General features: G+C 43.8%; 1 protein-coding gene across 2 annotated transcripts in view; it reads right to left on the reverse strand.

The window, feature by feature from the left end:
* Window positions 1-22,593, reverse strand: part of cpt1ab (carnitine palmitoyltransferase 1Ab (liver)) — a 36,000-nt gene that overhangs the window by 7,641 nt on the left and 5,766 nt on the right. The window contains exons 2-13 of one of the 2 annotated variants that reach the window (XM_079501629.1): window positions 21,319-21,483; window positions 19,064-19,206; window positions 16,474-16,645; window positions 14,509-14,610; window positions 13,276-13,413; window positions 12,934-13,011; window positions 10,979-11,086; window positions 7,181-7,265; window positions 3,935-4,130; window positions 3,028-3,216; window positions 1,114-1,219; window positions 458-574 (exon numbers count right to left, since the gene is read on the reverse strand). In XM_079501629.1, the coding sequence (XP_079357755.1) occupies window positions 458-574; window positions 1,114-1,219; window positions 3,028-3,216; window positions 3,935-4,130; window positions 7,181-7,265; window positions 10,979-11,086; window positions 12,934-13,011; window positions 13,276-13,413; window positions 14,509-14,610; window positions 16,474-16,645; window positions 19,064-19,206; window positions 21,319-21,459 (1,575 nt within the window). In that variant the 5' untranslated portion in view covers window positions 21,460-21,483. Of the gene's footprint in view, window positions 1-457; window positions 575-1,113; window positions 1,220-3,027; window positions 3,217-3,934; window positions 4,131-7,180; window positions 7,266-10,978; window positions 11,087-12,933; window positions 13,012-13,275; window positions 13,414-14,508; window positions 14,611-16,473; window positions 16,646-19,063; window positions 19,207-19,449; window positions 19,570-21,318; window positions 21,484-22,593 lie in introns of those variants that run through there. The other variant, XM_079501630.1, reaches the window with a different exon arrangement.

A 22,593-nucleotide genomic window follows, 5' to 3' on the forward strand; every position in this document is an offset into this window, starting at 1 on the left:
TAAATTATTGTTACATATCTGCATTGCTTAATTTACAAGAAGTCCTAATGGTATACCATCATCAATACAGAATGGAATTGTGGACAGAATCTTGTCCAACGACAACAAAATATTTGTTAGTTTTGGATCTGAGAGGCTAAGGGCTCCATTTTCGTCACCACTAAACGCCTTATCCCTAAACTTCTTTGCCTTTTTTACTATTTTGCAAAACATTTTTGAATAGTTAAAATGGCCAGTCTACAAGCTCACAACGTGTCAATGTAGATTGGCTAGTTGAACTATTCAAAAATGTTTTTCAAAATAGTAAAGAAAAAAAAGGCAAAGAAGTTTAGGGATAAGGGGTTTAGCGGTGACGAAAATGGAGCCCTTGATCTCATCAAATGGTGGTCCGTGGCTCAAATACCCAATAAATAATGGGCCTTGATATTTTATTGGGATGAAAAGCACTGCCCTATACCTCAGCAGGGATGTCCCACTGGAGCCTCAGGGGACCAGGCAGGTTGGGATGGGGTTCCCCGTGGCAGTGACCCTCCTCAGTGTATCCCAGTTTGATGGGGTCCATGGAAAGCACATGCTGAAACACACAAAGGTGTGTTTATATGCTTGTTTATATGGTTTATATTGTTGCCCTGATAGTGTCAAGTCAAGTGGAATTATTATTTATACAGCACGAAGACTCAATGTGCTTCAAAATGAATACAAATGCAAAGGTCAGCGATGACACAAAATACACATCATTTTACAGAATTACGCCGGTGACCCGGGCCTTGATCGATTGATAATAAAAGATTCTGCTAAAATGATAACACAAAAGGACTGTCAACTCAAATAATTGCGGTTAACGATTGAATTGCATACTTTTAAAGTAAGTATAATAATAATAGTGGAAATAGCCTCGCTCAATTGCCATGTGTTTTGAGCTTGTAGATCTACTATTTCCACAATTTAGAAAATGTTTGAAAATTGAACATTTTTCATGGAAATGATTATGACGATTATTATACCAAAAAAGGTGATTATCTCAAATAATCGTGAGTAGACGATTAAGTAAAAATTACAGCATGTAAAAAAAGGCCTACAAACTAGTTTATTAGACAAGTAGTGACCACATACCTCCCAGAGATGTCCAATGATTGGAGCATCGGCCCATGAGTGCTCTGCGTTCAGTCCCATGGTACCGTTCTTGAACACGATGAGGTTGAAGGACTTATCAAACCATCTGAAGAAGAAAGAGCTCATGTTGAACCATACTGTATGCCAGGGACAGGGCTTCTCAAACATGTTCATGTGAAGGACCCCCTAATACATATCCATGAGGGACCCCCTAATACATATCCATGTGAAGGACCCCCTAATACATATCCATGGGCCAGAGTCACCCGTAAGAGAATCATTAAAGGACCCCCTAATACATATCCATGGGCCAGAGTCATGTGAAGGACCCCCTAATACATATCCATGGGCCAGAGTCATGTGAAGGACCCCCTAATACATATCCATGGGCCAGAGTCACCCGTAAGAGAATCATTAAACCTTTTCAAATATATTCATTGTAATTGCGACCAAAGGTCACAGTTAACAATTTTTGTCACTGAATTTGTCACGTCACGTCATATATTGTGCCCGGGTCTCGTGACATCACTATGACATCAGGGATGATAGTAAAATCCCCATACATGGGAAAGCCCCCATACAGTATATTGTGCCCAGGTCTCGTGACATCACTATGACATCAGGGATCATATCATAGCAACAATCACAATTAAGCCCATATACTGTATGGAGATCCCTGATGTCATCAATATTAGTATATGGATATTATGTCAGAACCTGTTCTGTTCATTCCAGGTGTTGATCTGTCCCCATCTTCGATGTCTCCCTTTTGACTGATACCTGTCTATTTAAACTCTAGACGGGCCTGCCCCAAAGTTATTTGTGCAGCCGCGCCCGGTAGTCGGCTAGAGAGAACTAGAGTTCGAAAATTAAGGCTCTCATCAAACCCTGAACACTCAAACACGCTCCATATATGGCCAGTGCGCTTCTCACCCCCAGGCGTCTTACTGGTTATTGATGAAGTGTTTCAAAAATAGCTGATCTACAAGCTCACAGTGATCACAATATGACGTCTTGTGAGCTTGTAGATCAGCTGTTTTCGAATAGCCGAAGTATAAAATAGGGTTGAAGTAGTTAAACTGATTTTGATGCTACATTAATGAATATTAGCTGGGGACCCCCTCCAGGACCGTGTCCAGATCCCACTTTGAGAACCACTGATGTATTTATTTTAGGTATGCACGATTTATCGGTAGCATAATCGGAATTGGCCATAAAAATGGTATCAGAACGGTCTCAAAATACAGATTATTTAATCGGTTTACACCAGCAAAAAAATAATAAAAATGAAAATAACTTTTAATTTGTGTACTCTCATTCAGTAGTCATTCAGTTGTGAAAACAGCCACTTGGAAAAGAGTATTATGATATTTATTGATTGATTGAATACTTTATTAATAGGTTTTGGACCAAGCCCCTATAGCCTAGGCTTGTTTCCATTGTGGTCCTCTGTATAATATCGGAATCGGTCAGAATAGGTATCGGCAGATATGACCCTGCAAATAATCGGAGATCGGATATCGGTCATAATTTCATAATCGTGCAGCCCTATTTTGGATTTGGATTATTATTACAAAACCTATATACATTTCGGCCATTTGAAAATGGTTCTACAAGCCCACAATGCGTTCCATTGAAACGCATTGTGAGCTTGTAGATCTGCTATTTTCAAACAATACTTTTATACAGTTCATACATTTGAAAACTTGTGAAATGGGACATTCTGCATGAGTACTTTCTACTTTTTGTACTTTAAAGTACTTTTTATTACCAATACTTTTGTACTTTTACTCGAGTAAATGTTGAATTCTGGACTTTTACTTGTAACAGAGTATTTCTGCAGTATTGATACTTTTACTCAAGTACTTTTTTCCACCACTGATCAAATCCAGTTGAGAGGGACCACAGACGTACCTGTCATAGCACTTTCCATGCAGCAATGACTTGGCATAGCAGTCCAGCGACTTGACGGGGTTGTCCACATCATAGCGCTGCTCGGTGTCGTCCAGGGTCACGACGAAGGCCGCCTTCTCGATGATGTCCAGAGACTGCTTGTTCTTACCGCGGCTGAAGTATTCGTCGCGAGCCTTGGCCCACGGAGTTCTGCGAGGCATTAACAGAGAACATCCACAAGTAAACCAGCCAGCAATAAGATGAAGAGACTTTTATTGATTCTGTGGGTGGGAAATTCAGTCACCAAAGGATTGAATTCACCCATTCACACACAGATGCCGGAGGAAACCATGCAAGGCACCAACCTGCACATTGGGAGCAATTAGGGGTTCAGAGTCTAGCTCAAGGACACTTCGACACACTAACTCTGGGGGAGCCCAGGTTCGAACTGGGAACATCCGGTCACTCTACCCCTGAGCCACTGCCGCCCAGGAAAAAACAAAGAACTCACAGTAAGCATGACTCGTTACTGTAATGAATAGTTGTTAATTCCCTGCAATTAGTCTATTGAGCTGAGTGACCATCATGTACCTCATTATCCATCTTCATAGTTAATGGCTCCCACGGGGAAACACAACACAAAAGACTTACAGTCGTCTGTGTTTCCCCTTGGGGAAGATTAATCTATCATTAATCAATATCACTGTTGATTCAGCGAGGTTACCAAAAGTACAGACCCAACAGCATGATGCGGAACTCTTATGAATATTTGAATGAAGCATCTGTGTGTGGAGGAAAGCCTGGCTTTCATTCCGAAGTGACCAGTGAGCAATTACTACATGTATGTTGTTAACTTGTTACTGTCCACCACTGATGGTAAATTAAGTACAGCACTCAAGTAAATGTAATTCATGACCGTCTCCCACACCTTTCTCCAGCAGTGAGCGCGGCCAGCGTCAACTCGCCGGCCTGGGGCTCCGACTCGTCCGCCAGGATCCTGGCCATCTGCTGTTCGATCTCACTCGGCAGGAGCAGCCGGCCGTCGTAGAACATCCACACCTTGAAGTATCGGCCCTTGTGGTAGACGGCGATGTGCTTGCTCTCGTTCACGTGCTGAATGATGTCTGGCGACAGAAAGACAACAAGTAGGTGGAGGAAGACATGGAGGGAGGGTGGAGGGGTAGGATGCACTTTTCATTCTTTTCTTGTTCCGCCCCTACTCTCCTGGTCCTGTAACTAATGTGTGAATGAAGCTTAATCAAAATGACGCTGACAGTACAAGGACCCGAAGAAGAATGAAGAATCAAGAGGTACTATATGAGGTAGGACCTGAGAGGATATCGTCGCTGTCAGGTATAAACCCTGTATGTCCAAAACTGTTACTTTAAACTTTTCATTGGTTCAATATTTACAAATAAAACTATTCATAAAAGACTACTTTCTCTATATAGAGATATTAGGTTTCTGTCGGACAACGACGAGATGCCGATGTCACAGGATTTCATACCACAGTCAATTAACAAGATTTTGGTACCGAATACTTTGATCATCAAAGTTGGAGATAGAACAGCAATGACACATTGTGATATTGCCATTTTTCATCAAGTGTTATGCCACTTTTACTGATATTAATTAAAAAAAACAAAAAACATAAAAAGTATATAAAAACAGTAGGTGACGATTAGTCCACAACCAACCATTAACCAATCCACAATGTAAAGCACCTTAAAATGGGCAGGGTAGAGGGTGATGGATGTAGAGCGATTTGGGAAATGGGTTTTGGAATACAATGGGTTGGTGGTACAAATGATTGTTTGAGGAGCATCATTCAGAGCCAAAACAGAATAATGTTTTGTTTGTTTGTTACACATAATATTTTGTGCGATGCTCCAAGGCTTCAAACAACCATTTGCCCTGTTACAGGTATGACAGGAAAAGAATGTCTATGTTAATAGGAACAGTTTGGCCCCACAAGCACAACGAGCTCGCACCCAGGTTAATGTTTAGCCTGTACTGTACATCTTACTGTAAAGGCCCCGTCGCCAATGTAGTTTCACCTGGAATACAAGTCAGGGGGCTGAGTGTAGAGATACAAAAATTTAAAAAAAATAAACAGGGGGAAAAAAAGCTGCGGAAAGTTTTTCACTTAACACCCCAAACGCCCGGGGGTATTTAGGACCATTAAATCAGGGTGCCCAGCGATTTGCAGCTTCAGGGCCTATTTCAAGGTGACACGGCACCAGCTTGGAAGTAGCTAGATGTAGCCAAAACACCCCCGAGGGGATCGACAATAGCAGCAGCTATGATTACTTCTAACATGACAAGCGACGGGACCGCGATGGGCGTTAAAATTGGAAGCATTGATTTAGATCAAGAGTTATTCAAGTTAAGATTTTCGATCTCATCCACTAAAATGGAGGGGGACCACTTTGGATGACGTCCCAACCGGAAATGACATCGAATGTTGCCCAACAGGCACTCCCAGCCTGTGGAGTGGTGCGCTCAGTTATGAAATGATTGATGTTCCGTCTTTTGATTAATCTCCGTCCTGGGCGCTGAGCGTAACTATTTGATAGGACGGAGACCTCTGGGTGTTAACCAGCGGTTCGGCACCATTTAACGCTTCTTCAGTAGCAGCAGTTAAGTTACTTGCAATACTATTTTTTTGCTCTTAAAGCCTGTGCATTAAGCCCTCTGTAACTCTGAGAGCGGACCAACGGAACGATGTTGAGAACCAGTGTATCAGTTAGATCATGCAACATGAGTCCTTAACAGACTGGGAGATCATGCTCAATGTTAGGTTAGCTCCTTGCAGAGGACTAACATATAATGAGTTTGCTCAACTTTGGACTTGGACTCCCTCTTCCTCTAACATGAATACGCAGCAATCTTTATTTTATTTTTTTTAAGTTTTTTTTGCATTTTCTGCCTTTATTGATAGGTTGAAAGTAGACTGACAGGAAATTGGGAGAGAGATTGGGGGGAAATCAGGCAGCAAAGGCCCGTCGGGGAGTCGAACCCGCAGCATGGCCTCAGGCTGGCTCGGCAGCCTAGGTGTCCGGACAGTTGAGATAACAGTCAGCAATCTAAATGATAAAAATAAATCTCAACTATAAAAAAGCCAGATATAACTGACAAAGTTAAGATTGAGGGTAACTGTGTTGCCACCTTTCAGATTCCTTGGATTGCAGATGTTATGCCTATCATCCTTTTATTGCATAAAGTATCGCTGAGCAAATAGCTGGAATTATGGCTTATTTATGTTTTTATTTTAACTAAGAAACAGTGAAAACTGGTTGAGATGCTCTTCTCTCAGAGCTCGATGTGTGAGTGTGACTGTCATACAACCTAAGGATGAAATGATATGCTGTGCATACTATTGACAGCAGAGGGCAGCAATCTCCCTCTCAGTGTCTAAACTAAAGTTTAAAAATATTCAACACACACAGTTCCTAAAAAGCATAATCCATGAGCACATTTCTCCTGAAGATGTAATGCTATAGTTGTAAGCAAATACAAAAAAATACTATCCGATACAGTAGGGGTCTATCTTTCAACAATCTTCAAAATCAAATGGATAGATTAGTCTAGAAGGTAATGAAACCGCTTTTGTGATTATTGGATTAAAACACCAAAATGAAATGCTATTTTTATAATGACGTTTCTTTCCTCCCTGTACAGTATTACTTATTTTCCCTTTGTACATAATATTATCCTGCCATTTTGTTGTGTTTCTGCATCCTTTTCTAAATGGTGTCTTGTAGCGTTTGTTTTAAATGAAACGATCCAACACTACTACTACTACTGAATATTATCCTAGCTTAAAACCTCCTTAGCTTTCACCAGCCTATTATGCAGTGACAAGAGTTACAGTAAGCCTCCCCTGCACGTCTGCAAATCTCTAGTATGAGTTCTACTTAGTCACTGATCTACAATGGCAAGTGACACCGGCGGTAAGTATAAAAATCAGACATTTGTGTTCCTGCACTCCTGGCTATGTTTCATTCACATACCAAGATCAGTACTTGTCATCATGTCCATACGGACCAGTGTGCATGCAGCATCATTATTATCATTTAGAGAGATCGGATCAATCTCAATTTTAGAGAGGGCGCACGCAACGTGCAAAAAGGTGTTGGGGTGGAGGGTAGGAATGAGGCGGTGGTGCTGCTACCTGTGTCTACACCTGGGGTGCGACTGGTGTTGAACATACGCTCGTATTGGGATGAGCACATGGGGATAGTGTGTAGGAGCATGAGCTGAAAGGCAAAAGGGGAGAGGAGTCAAACACAAGAGAAGATGACAACCAAAACCTAACAAAAAAAACACCCCACCCCACCAGGAGAGCAGCAGAGGACAGGACACACACACACCTAAAAACAAAAAGAGGGACAGCGGCGCGGGTGGAGGAGGAGGAGGAGAATGAAGATTGGGTTGACAAGCAGTCCTAAAGGGGGGGTAAAACGGACAGAAAAACGGCCAGGATGGGCGATGTGAGTGGAGGAGGAGGAGGGGGAGGAGGAGGGGTCCATGAACCCACCTCGATGCCAACAGCAGAGCCCTGAGAGCAGGCGGAGAATTTCAAATTAACCGTACGTTTTTATAGTGACATTAAAGTGCCCAATTGTTTTGGCCTCAAATGTGTCTGCAAACAAAAGCAGAATGGGCTCTATATGCACACATGACATTTTGGAAAGAACTTGGGCCTCTTCCCTACTTCCTTCACAGGTGTTACCGCTGATACTAATGAAGGCTCTGTTCCATTCAAACAGAGTCAGGGTGCTGCTATTGTGCGTGTTGGTTCACTCTAAGCCCTGAACCCAAATTGACCTTAGTGACGTCAACTGTAAGTGCTTGAGGGTCACCGGTGAGAGGCTGCAAGGGCTCCAAATTGTTGTGAAATGAATGGGACAGCACTTATAAAGAAGATGAGTCCGCCATTCATGACACGTTGCATCACTTATTAAAAAAAAGACTGTCCTTATTCACAGCCAGTGCTTTAAACATATATGTAACAACAAAAAGATGCTTTTTTATGCCTACCCTATTTGAGGAGTAACTTATTTCAACAAAAATAAAATCATAATAGGTATCAGCAGATTTTAGCATGAGATAACCAAGAATACAGAAATATGCAATCATACATACACCCATGATCTGCATATTTTCGGTATAAGTAGGCCTTTATGTAGGCCTACATGTCCATCTCTGCTTGGCCTATTAATAAGTCTATTTTAGTATTCAAGCTGATCGTTTTATTATTAGTAACACTATTGTGCACAATAGTGCTTTCTCACTGTTCTCAAAGGGAGATGGAATGGAAGGATAGGCTATATATTTAATAACAATAATAATAATAAGGGAAACGATGATGAGAAATGACTAATGAGCAAAGTAAAAGTGAATGAATATGAATATTACAACCCCTATCACACAGGAAAGTGGATTTATAAAACTAATAATAACTATCAGCTTAAATACTAAAATAGACATGATAGACATGTATAAATCGGCCAAGCATGTAGGGTAGGCACTGGCTGTGAATAAGGACAGTTTTTATAAAGTGATGCAAAGTGTAATGAATGGCGGACTCATCTTCAAAGTGCTGTCCCATTTCTTTCACAACAATTTGGGGCCCTTGCAGCCTCTCACTCTCAAGCACTTAAGGTCCCCACACACCGAGCACGTTTTTCGGATTTCTAGCTGCGTTTCGGTTTTCTGAAAAACGCGTCCAGTGTGCAACCACCTTTACTGCTGACGTCACTAAAGTCAATGAGGGTTCAGGACTTGAGGGAGGCGATTGGGATTGGGCCAGAGTCAGCATCGATACTGACTTACGGAAAGGGTGCATAAAGGGGTGGGGCTAAGCCCTCACTGACTCACAGCCTGGGCACACCTGAACTTCCATGCGCGGCCAAAAGAAGCTGTCTGCAGCAGATTGCCACGTCGGCCAGATTCCCAGAAAAGCTTGCCCCAGCGGCATTCTGCCGCGTGGGTGGAGCTTCATTTCCATCCACCAGCTGTCTAAAAACCCGGGAAGAGACCCCGGCAGACAAAAGACAGACAAAAGAAGACCCCTTCTTTTGTCCGCGCATGGAATCCTAGGTCTGCTTACACCCTTACCGATTTCAAATGGGACAGCCCTCAAGCCCTCGCAGACTTCACTTGAACACGCACCTAAGTCAGTGAAGGCTCATTGAGTCAGCAAGGGAGCGGATTGGAATTGGGCCAAAATGTCCTTGAGTGGGTTGCAAATGGCCCCGTACGGGTGTGTAACTCAGAGTGTACAAATGGAACCAAATGGACCCGTAACTCTCATACACTCTCAGAGTGATGGGGGTCCTTGAAATTAAAAAGGTTGAGAACCACTGCACACAAAATGAACAGAGCCTTAATTAGTATCATCGGTAACACGTGTGAAGGAAGTATAGGGAACTGGCCCGGAAGAGTTATTCTGTGTGCATGTAGCCCATTGCTCGTCACATTTAGGCTGAGGGGGAGGGGAGGGGTAAGCCCCCCCCCAAAACAAAAAAACAAAACAGGTGGGTTCTATTCAAGGCCGTGCTGGTTGACACCGAGTCCTAGGGGTCAGGGTTTCCATTTGGCTGGATGTTTGGGGACACGGGGTGGGTGTCAGAGGGTCACGGCTGAGCGCGGACGGACCCTCCTCTTACCTGTTTCCAAACCAGGGATGCGGGAGGTGTTAAACATCCGCTCCCACTGAGCCGAACACAGAGGAACCCTGTTCGCCAGCAAGTAAATCTAACGCAGCGTCCAGCCAAGAAACAAAACAAGTAAAACAAGAGACAATGTTTACCCAGTGCAAAGTGTGCGCGCGTGTGTGTGTGTGCGTGCACCGTGCAAACATCATACAGATACATGTATGACTGTATGCATCAGAGAAATCATGGTGATTTTACTGTGCGTACTGTATGTTTGTATGTATACAAACAAACATACTGTATCGTATGTATACTAAAATGTATGCATTTCACAATGCTAAGCTTGCAGATTCATAACATTTGGAATAATTCGGTCGCATTTTGGACTACTTTTGAAAACGTTCACATATATGAAGGCATGCCCAAAATAGGAACGCCTGGGTGAAGGTGATTAAGTATGCATGACAGATATTGAACTACAGTATTTGCATCGATGGTGCATGAGCATGTCTGTGTGTGTGTGTGTGTGTGTGTCTGTCTGTCTGTCTGTGTGTGCAGATTGCAGAATCTACAGTCCATTCATTTAAGCATCAGGCAAATCAACGAAGGCAAGGAGAAGGGTTATGAAGTAGAGGGGCTTTGTAACAGCATGGCAGAGGGAAATATCCAATAAAACATGCACAGAACTATTCATGACCTCATGCTCATAGTCCTTCATGCACAAAGCGCTCATGCAATGTGCCTTAAACTTCATCACAATCACTATAATTATGAACTGTTAACACAGACCAGAAAACACACTGAAACAAAGAAAACAACGAGCATATAGGGGATATAACCGCACTCCTTGTATACCTGTGGACAGATATACAAACTGTGGGAAATACATAACTTAATAACATGGGAGATAATGGCAATGAGGAAAATGCATTTCACTGACGTCATCACATTCCTACATGAGCGATAAAACATATTCAACTGAATACACTAGTATTACAACAGGGCATGCACAATGATGCCGTTTATACTAGTCAAATGAATGTGACAGACAGAGCTAGGGCTGGGCAATATGACTTCAAATCACTATCACGACAAAACTTGAAAAAAACTACGTACTATATATATATATATATATATATATATATAATGGATGCTGAATCGATTAAGCAACATAAGTTGGTCAGAGATTAGAAGAAAAAAAAAATCGATATAATTTTGGTTAACTGCCCAGCGCTATTAATCAAATGAATGGGAGATATAGAGCTGGAGAGAGAGAAATAGAGAGAGAGAGAGAGAGAGTGTGTACTCACTGGTTTGATCTGGGCTCTGTCCAGCTTCCTTCTATAGAGCATAATGGCGTGGATGGCATTACCTGCCCTGGCAGCCTGGATGGACGTGGGGAACACATACAGGAAGTCCTGGGGAAAAATGAAAATACAAAAATAAAGGAGAGGCTCAGCAGGGAAATGAACACTGAGCACATTTGAGTTCAGTGGTTCTCAAACCTTTTAATTTCAAGCAAAACCCAGAACTCCTGAGAGAGTACAAAGTAGAGCCCACTTTTGTTTTTCTGCATGGTGCAGGACAGTTACTTGTTTTGACGGCACTTCTTGGTATGGTAAATGGTGCATTTATATAGCGCCTTTATCCAAGGCGCTTTACATAGATTGTGCATTACATTGTGCATTACATTCACCCATTCACACACACATTCATACACCGATTGCAGCGGAAGCCATGCAAGGTACCAACCAGCACATCGGGAGCAATTTGGGGTTCAGTGTCTTGCCCAAGGACACTTCGACATGTAGACAGGAGGAGCCGGGATTCGAACCGCCGACCCATGGATCATTGGACGACCTGCTCTACCTCTTGAGCCACAGTCACACTTCTTGTTTTATGTTTCTTGCCTTGTATTGTTGTATACGACGGTACTTTCTATACTCTCTTTACCTGTAACTGTTAACTGCAGTGCTGCCTCTGGGCGACTGGCTTTCCCCTGCGGGATCAATAAAGGTATCTATCTAAGACCAAACTGAGTGATTCATCGATTCCTCGACTATGAGGGAAGGACAGCCCTAGTTACCTCAGAAGGACCGAGCCGGAGGCCGGAGATTACTTTACTTGTGTTTAGTGATGTGTAGAATTTGTTACATAATGACCAAGGTTCATACAGATTCATTTCCGATATGTACTTTTTATTGCTGGCTGCCGCTCAATGCCAAAGAGTGGGCATACACAAATCTAAAGAAAGGTGGGAGTCAGATTTAAATCTTACTATTAATGAAGGTTTGTGGTCTGATTTGTGTCGTGATAGCCTCTGTTACTGTTAGATGAGTAGCATGCCCTGCAATGTGTCCTGCTATTCCAACCATGTGGGGATCGAGTTGTTCCACTGACCTCCACATCCATGTTGTCCACCTGAACAGACAGCTGCCTCTTAAAGGACTGATAGTCTGAGTGCTAATCTGTTGTTGTGTTTAACCTTGCTACAGTCACTGAGTTGGCAGACAAGTTCATTTGCGCGTTCGCGAACGCACGCACGCACGCACGCACGCACGCACGCACGTGCCTCCATGAACAATGACCCATGCCTGGTCTGCTACAGTGCCGTCTACTGTCTGCATGCCTCGTTCAGACACGAACAGACAGAGAAACAACGTCTCACATCAGATGATGACATAATAGAGTGCTCTCAATGCAAGACAGTTGCTATGGTTATGGGTGGGTGGCTTCTCCTGGGTCAACAACACACATAGCTCTTCTTATTGCACAAATTAAAAGTCAAGGTGGAAAAAACGCTGTAATTGTAAACACACCAACCCAGCTGACAAGCAAGTCCCATGTTAGTAGTTTTTCAACTCTAATGAGCCCTCCAGGGGACTTTGGTGATGTACTGTAGCCCCATTCCTCACACACACTATACTCTCCTAGGAAGGTCTGAATAAAGGCACAATAATGCTGCGTTCACACATTCATTTTCACTGAAGGCCAGCAACAAGAAGATACAAATCTACAAGCTCACAACGGCTCGCAGTGCGAGGCGTTGTGAGCTTGAGGTTCGGCTATTTTCACAATATTTATCTGTGGAACAGAGTCAAACTAAATGAAAATACCTACAATTCCAAGTGCTTACAAGTCAGGATGTGGTCCCCAGTTCAAATAGGATTAGTTTGGGGAGTCGCGGCCTGAAAAGTGTAATAATGACCCAGTCACAGACTTCATTCAGTGAAAACAGCCATACATCTAGGGAGAGAGGTCTTACCATGGCATAGTAGTTGCTGTTCACCATGATGGGCCCACGGCCATGCAGGTAGATGTACTCTTCCCACCAGTCACTGACCTGGGACCCACAACAAGAAGAGAAACATGACCCCATCAGTCACATGTCAGTCAGACTAAACCACTGTCAGACTAAACCACTTTCACTTTTGCTACTTTATTGTGACACTCTACTGTAGTATGACAAAGTAGTACATTAATTGTATAATTTACCTAAACAATATAAAACGTTGAAATGATGGATACAAGGTTTCTGCCCGACACCAACAATATTCAACGCTAATCTGTGAGCAGTGGCATTTAGGCGTGAAGAAAATAAACTTACGTAGTTGGAGGCCCACCAGGACTTGAGTTTGAGGTACCACTGTAGTCTGGGTCCCAGGTTCTTCTCAAAGTCATTAGCCAGGCCCTCCATGCGAGCATACTGGTCATCGTCCATCAGAGGGCGGGCTGACTCCAGGTACTGCAAAAAGACGTTAAATTACTTGGAAGACAATGCGCTGAACACAAAGAGCTCAACTCAACCGTCGATGGGTTTAATGACAGATGAGCAGCTCAGCCAGAAAAACTGGCCATGTCTCTGCTTTGTTTTCTTGGCAGATAATAATCAGTGGACGGATTTGTGTTTAGTTGTTAATACCCTAGGCAACAATATCCTTTTATCCACCCCTCCCCCCCCCCCCCCCCGCCCCGCCCACCCTACACTGAGTTTGGTTTAATCACACGCTTGGGTTTGAGAAGCTCAACATGAACCTTGTTTATGTCTGTTGAGATGTGGACATTCTCAAGTAGAGTAGTGTTTGGTTTCTTTAAATAAGAGCTTTGTCTTCGTCATCACACAAGTGATCAGATTACCCAGGTCCATCTTTAGCAAAAGACGGCTGCCAAGAAGGCTGCCATGAAAAACACAAGACTGAATTCCACAACATCTTCCAATAAAAACAGAATGACGCCTGTTTTGATGGGCTGTTATTAGCCTACTCGTGACAAAATGATTTGTCATTTTTACAACTATTGAATGCCTCAAAGAGACAATGGAAATGAAGTGCAGAGGGGCAAAAGATGAGTTGCTAAATCAATATGATGACTAGGCTCTTTTCGAAACATGGCTCACATGTTTCCTCTCCCTGCAGGCAGTTGTGGACAGTAACAAAGTACTTTATATGTACTTAACTTGAGTATTTGCATTGATGGATACTACTGACTTTCACTCAATATCAAAGACAAATATTGTACTATAAATCAACTTCTTAAACCCAATTTCAAATAATGAAAATAGCAGATTTACAAGTGCACAACGCATCAATACATTTTGAAAATATCTAATATCAATACAGCAATGCATTGATGTTATGACTTTTACTTATTTACGTTTTTTTTTTTTTTTAAAGCAGGTGCTTTTGAACCTTTAAGTATTATTAAAGTGTGAAGGACTCAAGCACTTTTTGACAGAGCAACGTTCACTTGGAGTATCGCTACTTTGACTGGAGTATTGTGGTCGGTGGAGTACTTTGTCCACCATTGCTGCAGGACAGGTGACAGGACAGGTGGAACTCACTCTTCTGCAGGTGTCCTTGACGGGAGGGACAGGCAGACGAGGCAGAGAGTTCTGGAAGCTGTACAGCATGGGTTTCCTGCCAGAGAACAACCTCACCAACACCTGAAAGAGCACAGCAGGGAGGGGAGACAAGAGGAGAGAAAAATGAACGGCCTGTGTTTGACAACATACATGCATCTTACCACAGACTGGGACCCCTCATTTGTTTTCAAATAGCTGATGTATATAGGCTTAAAGTGGTTAGACTGAAGTAATTATCACACAATGAGGGTGATTTATCTACAGTGGAATAAACTAATTTTTTATGCTAAATAATAACTAATCAATCTTGTGATACTCTGTGTACCAAGGAAGCCTTGATGGTGTGTTTTACAGTGCTTTATAGGCCTAACGCTGCAATAAACTAATCTCTTAAGCCAAACCAAAATACTATCAGGTGGAACATTAACTCCAATGAAATTCCTGAGTATGTATTCATAACAATGCGGAGGGGTTAAATTAGCACTTCACATGAACAGCCTGTGTTTGACAACATACATGCATCTTACCACAGACTGGCAGACCCCTCATTAGTTTTTGTTTTCAAATAGCTGATGTATATAGGCTTAAAGTGGTTAGACTGATTTACAAGCTATATTTCACCATTTCCCCAAACAGTGGGCCAGGTCACGAGTAAGAATTCCTACAATTGTGTTTTTGAGTGGTGCTAGTCACTCCTATACACAGCAATGTGTGTCCCTGGCTGGCTGGCTGGCTGGCTGGGTCTGTCCCTGTGTCTGTCCGAGTACGGAATTTGCGTTTGTTGACCACCAAGTGTCACTGTTGCGCAGCCTAACACAATTCCAAAATTAGAATAAATAACTTTGAAGTCGTCGTGAATATAGCTGATCTACAAGCTTGTAGATTTGCCATTTTCATTAGTTTGACTTGCTGCTGGGAAGCCCCTGGAACCCCCTCAAGGACCCCTGGGGGTCCCCAGGCAACCCTTTTTAGAAGCACTGACCTGAAGGATATAACTAAGCTAAAATGTGCACAGTGCACTTGTAAATCACTCCAGATAAGAGTTTGCCAAATGCCTAAATTGTAAATTGTTAACCAGGGGGTTAAGCTGAACAAGACCACTAGCTCAGGACATAGTCCTTCCTTGGAGACATACACATAAATAATCAGTCGTTTCCTTGTTAGATAGGCCAACATGGATACAAAATGTACATTTGCTGCACGACTTTGAGGAACACCTTGTAAACTCTGATTTTGATTATGGGTGTTACGTTGTTAACATAATAAAGTGACAACAAGATAATCTTAGTACATCACAAGAAGTCTTTGAAACACATCTATGTGAACATTGGCCTAATCTGCTTCAAAGGTGGATGCCCCCCTTTTCTGACAATGGCTCCGTTCTGACAATGGCTCCGTTCTGACAATGGCTCCGTTCTGACAATGGTTGTGCCTTCAAAAGTGATTCGAAAGTGAATTATGCTCCATTGGAAGAGTATTGTATCCAATAACGGAAATACCATTTGGGGGTCTGTGACATGAAACGGTTTGAAAAAGCAGAGGTCTAACCCAGTGGTTCCCAAAGTGGGGTCCGGGAACCCCTAGTGGTCCTTGAGGGAGTTCCAGGGGGTCCCCAGCTAAATAATGGGTCAATTTGGTTCCATTCATACACTCTCAGAGTTAAATTAACTTAGATTTTACAATATAAATTGTGTCCCAGAGATAGAAATCCCATTAAATTGAGGTCTGTCCGTAGTCATGTCAAACAGGGGGTCCTTGAAATTAAACGGGTTGAGAATCACTGCTAGAGCCATAACAAATCTTCTCTTATGGGGGTCCTTGGCTTATCATTTCAAATGGTGGTCCGCGGGGCTAATGAGTGTCAATTTGGGGGTCCTTGACATGAAAAAGTTTGGCAACCAATCATCTAACCCACGTACTCCCCAGGACAGGGCGTTGTCTCACCATCCAGAGTTTAGTGGCAAAGGACACAGAGCCGTGGCGGCTGTGCATCCAGCCGTGCCACGACAGCAGGCACTTCAGGGCGTTCCTCATGATGAAGATGATGGTGACCCACAGGCCCGTGCCCACCAGCACGCCACCTACCATCTTCTGGGTGTCTGTGGATATGTAGCGCCTGGAGTCCACAGAAGATGGGACGGAGAAAAGAGGAAAAATGTCACGGGCAGGGTAGGAGTTTGCAAACATTTCTTATAACCAGAACCACTTAATCCCACTTATCGCCAATGTTACTTTCCAGAAAGTATTAATATTTATTAGTCACAGACCCCTGTTAATACTTTGCGTTGGCTCAATATATGTAAACCCCACAGACAGATTTAACCACTTCCACTTAAAACCTTAAAAAAAATAGCATTGCATTAAAAAACCAGGCCGTGCGTGCGTCTGTCTGCCTGTCTGTCTGTCTGGCCGTTCAAAGAGGAGGAAGTAATTATCGCACAATGAGGGTGATTTATCTACAGTGGAATAAACTCATTTTTTATGCTAAATAATAACTAATCAATCTTGTGATACTCTGTGTACCAAGGAAGCCTTGATGGTGTGTTTTACAGTGCTTTATAGGCCTAACGCTGCAATAAACTAATCTCTTAAGCCAAACCAAAATACTATCAGGTGGAACATTAACTCCAATGAAATTCCTGAGTATGTATTCATAACAATGCTTCCATAAACAGAGCCCTTGACCAAAGGATAATACACTATCATCACTGATAAGAAAGGAAACACAGACATCATGTACAGTATACGCATGTGTCTGGTACAAGTTAATATATTACACACTACTAACGTAAACAAAATGAGCTGGCAGAAAGTAAAGGTAAGCTGTAGAAACCTTCCCAAACCTTTTCAGCTCGAGACCCAAAAGACAAATTTGTTACATCTGCTGTAGGCTGGATTATTGCAACTCGTTATTATCAGGCTGCCCTGATAAGTCTCTAAAGACTGTCCAGCTGGTCCAGAATGCTGCCGTGCGTGTACTGCAGGAGCTAGTAAAAGAGATCATATCTCTGCTTCATTGGCATATCTACACTGGCTACCGGTTAAATACAGAATAGAAATTTACATTCTCCACCTGACCTACAAAGCTCTTAATGGCCAGGCACCACTGTATCTTAAAGAGCTCATTGTGACGGCAGGTCGCATTTACTGTGAAAACCTGAATCTGGCGTCCGTCCGTCCGTCCGTCCGTCCGTTAGTTAGTCACCCCACGTCTCCATGTCACGCCTCGTCTGACATTCCATATGCTGATCCTATCCCACCCGTCCTTCCTCTTTGATGTCTCCCTTTTGACTGATACCATGTCCATTCAAACTCTAGACAGGCCTGCCCCAAAGTTATTAGTAGAGTTCTCAACAGGCCCGAAAATGAAGGCCCGGCCCTACCTGGGCCCCCTGCACTGCCCCCGCTGCCAGCCTTAGATCTTCAGCGCTCACCCAGGCGTGCATGCGGTCGCTTCTCGCCCTCAGGGCATCTTACTGGTATATAATACTACTTTTATACCTGCTATTATTGTTATTGTTGTGAAAGTTGTACTGTTGTTGCTGCTACTGCTTGTCTCCATCACTCTCTCCCTATTAAATGATTTTGTTGGGGTCTCCCCGTTACCCCCTCAAGGACCACCCCCTCAAGGACCACCCCAGAGCCCAGGCGCAACTCCCTGTTACCCCCTGTTACTCCCTGTTACCCCCTCAAGGACCACCCCAGAGCCCAGACGCAACTCCCTGTTACCCCCTCAAGGACCACCCCAGAGCCCAGACGCAACTCCCTGTTACCCCCTCAAGGACCACCCCAGAGCCCAGACGCAACTCCCCGTTACCCCCTCAAGGACCACCCCAGAGCCCAGACGCAACTCCCTGTTACCCCCTCAAGGACCACCCCAGAGCCCAGACACAACTCCCTGTTACCCCCTGTTACCCCCTCAAGGACCACCCCAGAGCCCAGACGCAACTCCCTGTTACCCCCTCAAGGACCACCCCAGAGCCCAGACACAACTCCCTGTTACCCCCTGTTACTCCCTGTTACCCCCTCAAGGACCACCCCAGAGCCCAGACGCAACTCCCTGTTACCCCCTCAAGGACCACCTCAGAGCCCAGACGCAACTCCCTGTTACCCCCTCAAGGACCACCCCAGAGCCCAGACACAACTCCCTGTTACCCCCTCAAGGACCACCCCAGAGCCCAGACACAACTCCCTGTTACCCCCTGTTACTCCCTGTTACCCCCTCAAGGACCACCCCAGAGCCCTGTTACCCCCTCAAGGACCACCCCCTCAAGGACCACCCCAGAGCCCAGACCCTGTTACCCCCTCAAGGACCACCCCAGAGCCCAGACCCTGTTACCCCCTAAAGGACCACCCCAGAGCCCTGTTACCCCCTCAAGGACCACCCCAGAGCCCAGACACAACTTAGAGGACCACTTAACTAACTTCCTAGACAATGGACCGCATTCTCTAGGACTGCATTTTGTACTGATCCAACCCGCAGCGCAACCAGGTCACCATAGTGCCTATAGCTGGTCTTATCCAGCAGCCTTACCCAACAGGTATGTGTCGGCTGAGCTTGGTAAACATCCCCAGGGAGGGATCCAGCAGGTTATATTTATTGACGGACATGTAGGACACGACCACCACCATGAAGCCGCCAGGGCTCCCTGGGTAAACGCCGGTCATTACCCCATTCTGTGGAACAGAAAAACAACAACAGGTTTAGGTGCCGTGCGCGCGGTGCAGTCAACAGTTAACCACTCAATGTCACAGTGGCAAAAAGTATTGAACCCAAGTGCAGAGTCACGACCAGCAAGGCAGAGTGTAATCAAAGCATTTATTGAATAATGCAGAAAAAAGGCAAAACATATACAACTAGTAAATGGCAAAAACTAAGCAGTCCAAAAATGCAAAAACAAAGAGGTACAAGCAAATTACCAGAAGCTTCAAAGCATAGTCCAGGAACAAGGCAAGAGATCCCAGGTACAACAACATGACATGAAATGACACTAAACTCTGGATGGTGAGACATGTATGATCCGACAAGGTGTGTGTGCAATGAGTCCAGTCTTATAGGTGGTGGGTTGATTGCAGTAGTGTTCACAGGTTTGTAATGGGCTGGGCTGATGAGAGTGGAACCAGGTGTGTAACTGGGACTGTGTGAAAAAATGTGTGGAATGGGATGAGGGAGTGGCCGAAGTGGAAATACAGACAGGGGGAGACTCAAACCATGACACTCAAACGCTATATGGTTGACTGAAGTCCCTCAGGGCTCTATGATAGTGTATTTTCAGTTTTCAGCTATTGTGGGAAAAGCTCTCGCTGAAAATAGACGATCGACGAGCTTGCCAATGTGCAATTTTCTGCGAAAGCTTTCCCCACAATACGTACGGCTGCTGGGGTTTAAGTGGTTAACCACTTGAGTACAAGTATGAATATCGAAAAATGTAAATACTCATGTAAGGTAAAAGTACCTCAAATTGTACTTGATAAAATCAATTTGCTCTGATGAAGGCCACACGCCGAAATGCCTCAGATTAAAATTGGTTAACTGATTCCTGTCCTGCACCAATATTTTGGAGGGCATCTTCTTTCCACTTTGGTGGATTCTCTTTATTTGACATTAATGTCTTCCTTTGAATCATCCCCCTGGGGGGGATGATTCGCCCAGAACAGCTGGTAAGAGCTTGTAGATCGGCTATTTCTGAGATTTGGTGCAGGAGGAAACAAGCAGCAGACCAAATACAGAGTCAACTCGGGTCTGTTTCACTAAGTATAAAGGGTTATCGAAACTAATCAATTTATTTATAAACAACAATCAATTTTCATAAAATAATACATTTTTGCACATACAATCTGTCATACAAGCAGTTTTGGTTCACACTGCATGCTACCTGCAAGTCTTGGGTTATCAGTCAGATAAACAATGAGCGACAGGGTCATTGTATGTGAAAACGCTAGCATGTCAGAGGGTCGGGATGATTCAGTGTGTCTGTGTGTGTGTGTGTAAACAGATGAGATAAATAGGCCAAAGGCTAGAACACAAAGAACAGACAGGAAAGTTACCATGGCATGTGAGTCATGTCATGTGGGTGTGCGTTCACTAGATGACTGAGCTTCTGTTTGGCACTTGATGGATTTCTTTTATCCAAACAGGCAGACATAACGCACTGCATGTCTGTATCTCCACATCATGACCCCAGTCAATAAAGAAACACATTTCTCAACAGCATTGAGAAACCCATCAGTCCAATTCATACATTTGAATGCTTGCTGAGTTAATTTAAACTTTGGTGGAGGTTTAGGGAATTATATTACATGCCTATAGAACAGGCCTACTTCTAGCACAAAAAAGAATGGAAACAAACTGGATTCTGCCAATGTATACAGTTACAAACCCAGTTCAGTGTTTGTTGTGGGAAAAAATAGGAAGATCCCAAAGATATGCTTCCTTGACTGAGCATTTTTGTTATTGAGCATGTAAGGAACATATTGTCACTATTGGTCAGAAACCTATTATCTCCATATTTTAACTTTTTGTGATTTTTTTGTGATTAATGCCATACTTGATCATACTGTGTCACACAAAAGCATCAAAAGTATCAGATCCGCAATCTCGGAAAGCGGCACGTTTTGATATTGTAGATCTGCTACTTTTGCTGTTTTTAAGTGGTGCAAACCACTTCCTTAAGTGTGTATGTGTGTGGGTGCCTGCCTGCCTGGCTGGCTGCCAGCATGGTTGTTTTTCACCACCTGTTGTAGCCACGGTCTTGCCCTCTCACGCCTGTGGTGGCTCTTCTTTCTCACCTTGAAGCGAATGAACCTCTTTTTCCAAGAGTGTATTCCGGAGAGGTAGATCTGTCGCAGGGCCTCGTGGCACAGCTGTACGTCGATGCCATCGGGGGTGACAGAGAACTGGAAGGCCACCGCCTGGTGAGCTTCTGCCATGGTGGCTGCTGCTGCACTGGGTCACTGGGGGAAGGGGCACCAAACTGGATGTTAGCAGAGCAAAGTACACTATATACATGCAAACATGACTAACACAGTATGTGTACATACGTCAGGTGCATACGTGGAATAGTAAGAGAGTGGTGACACGCTTTGATCTCGCCGCAAAGCGGGTGCCTATGGGCTATAGTTCCAAACATTGGAGCAATGCTAGTGTCGCCACTCTCTTACTAGATTAGTCTGGGCTAGACATACCAACCACTGCCAGAATACTTCCTCATAAGATGTATCTCAAACGCTTTATGAGAAGGACCCCTGGAGTACCACTGCTCATAAGATGTATTTGGCGAAGATATTTGGGGTAGAGGAGAAAAAAAAGGAGGGGATCATGTATAGATCCCCCACAAGGTTAGATTTCCTCACCCATGATGACATTAATGTGGTTAGTAAAAACTACAAATTATTAATTAACATGAGCTTCCATCTTACCAACTCATTGTCATCTTTGCAATGCCTCGCATGTACAGTACCCAGCAAACACGTTCACGATATTGTCAAATTCAGGAGGAGATATAGCGTTATCACAGCCAGGTCAAATCATTTGGTTATGCCTTCCTGATGTTATGTGATTCTGTGTTACCTTGCACTGCCAGTGACCTTCTTTTTGTGATCCCTTATTAATCCCCTGGAAGGGAAATATATTTTCAGCTTCATCCAGCTGATGGCTGCTCAGATGATTTATGATGAGCACACGGGGGGGGGGGGGGGTCATCCTGTGACTATTTCTCAAACAAATGATCGCTGCCATTGCAAGGGCAAGTCACATATTTAGTGGAGCTGTGGTCATATGAGAATGAAATGTGCATGGGCAGATCACCCATATCCATCTCTACCAGCTCCTGTTCCTCGAAATCAAAGCCACTATAGGATTCAACAACTACGATGACAGCCAACTCAATTCCATGGTGTAATCTAGGGCTGAGCATCTGAGCGAGCAATAATGTGATTGGCTTTGAAAGCAAGAGGGTTTACACGGAGTTAGAAGGCCAAGAGGCCATCGTGTCAGACACTATTAGGTCTAGGGCCCACAGACACACGTGGATACCATGGATATGTAATGTTTACTGTGCCACT

This window comes from Electrona antarctica (assembly GCF_951216825.1).
Source record: "Electrona antarctica genome assembly, chromosome: 5".
NCBI lineage: Eukaryota > Metazoa > Chordata > Actinopteri > Myctophiformes > Myctophidae > Electrona > Electrona antarctica.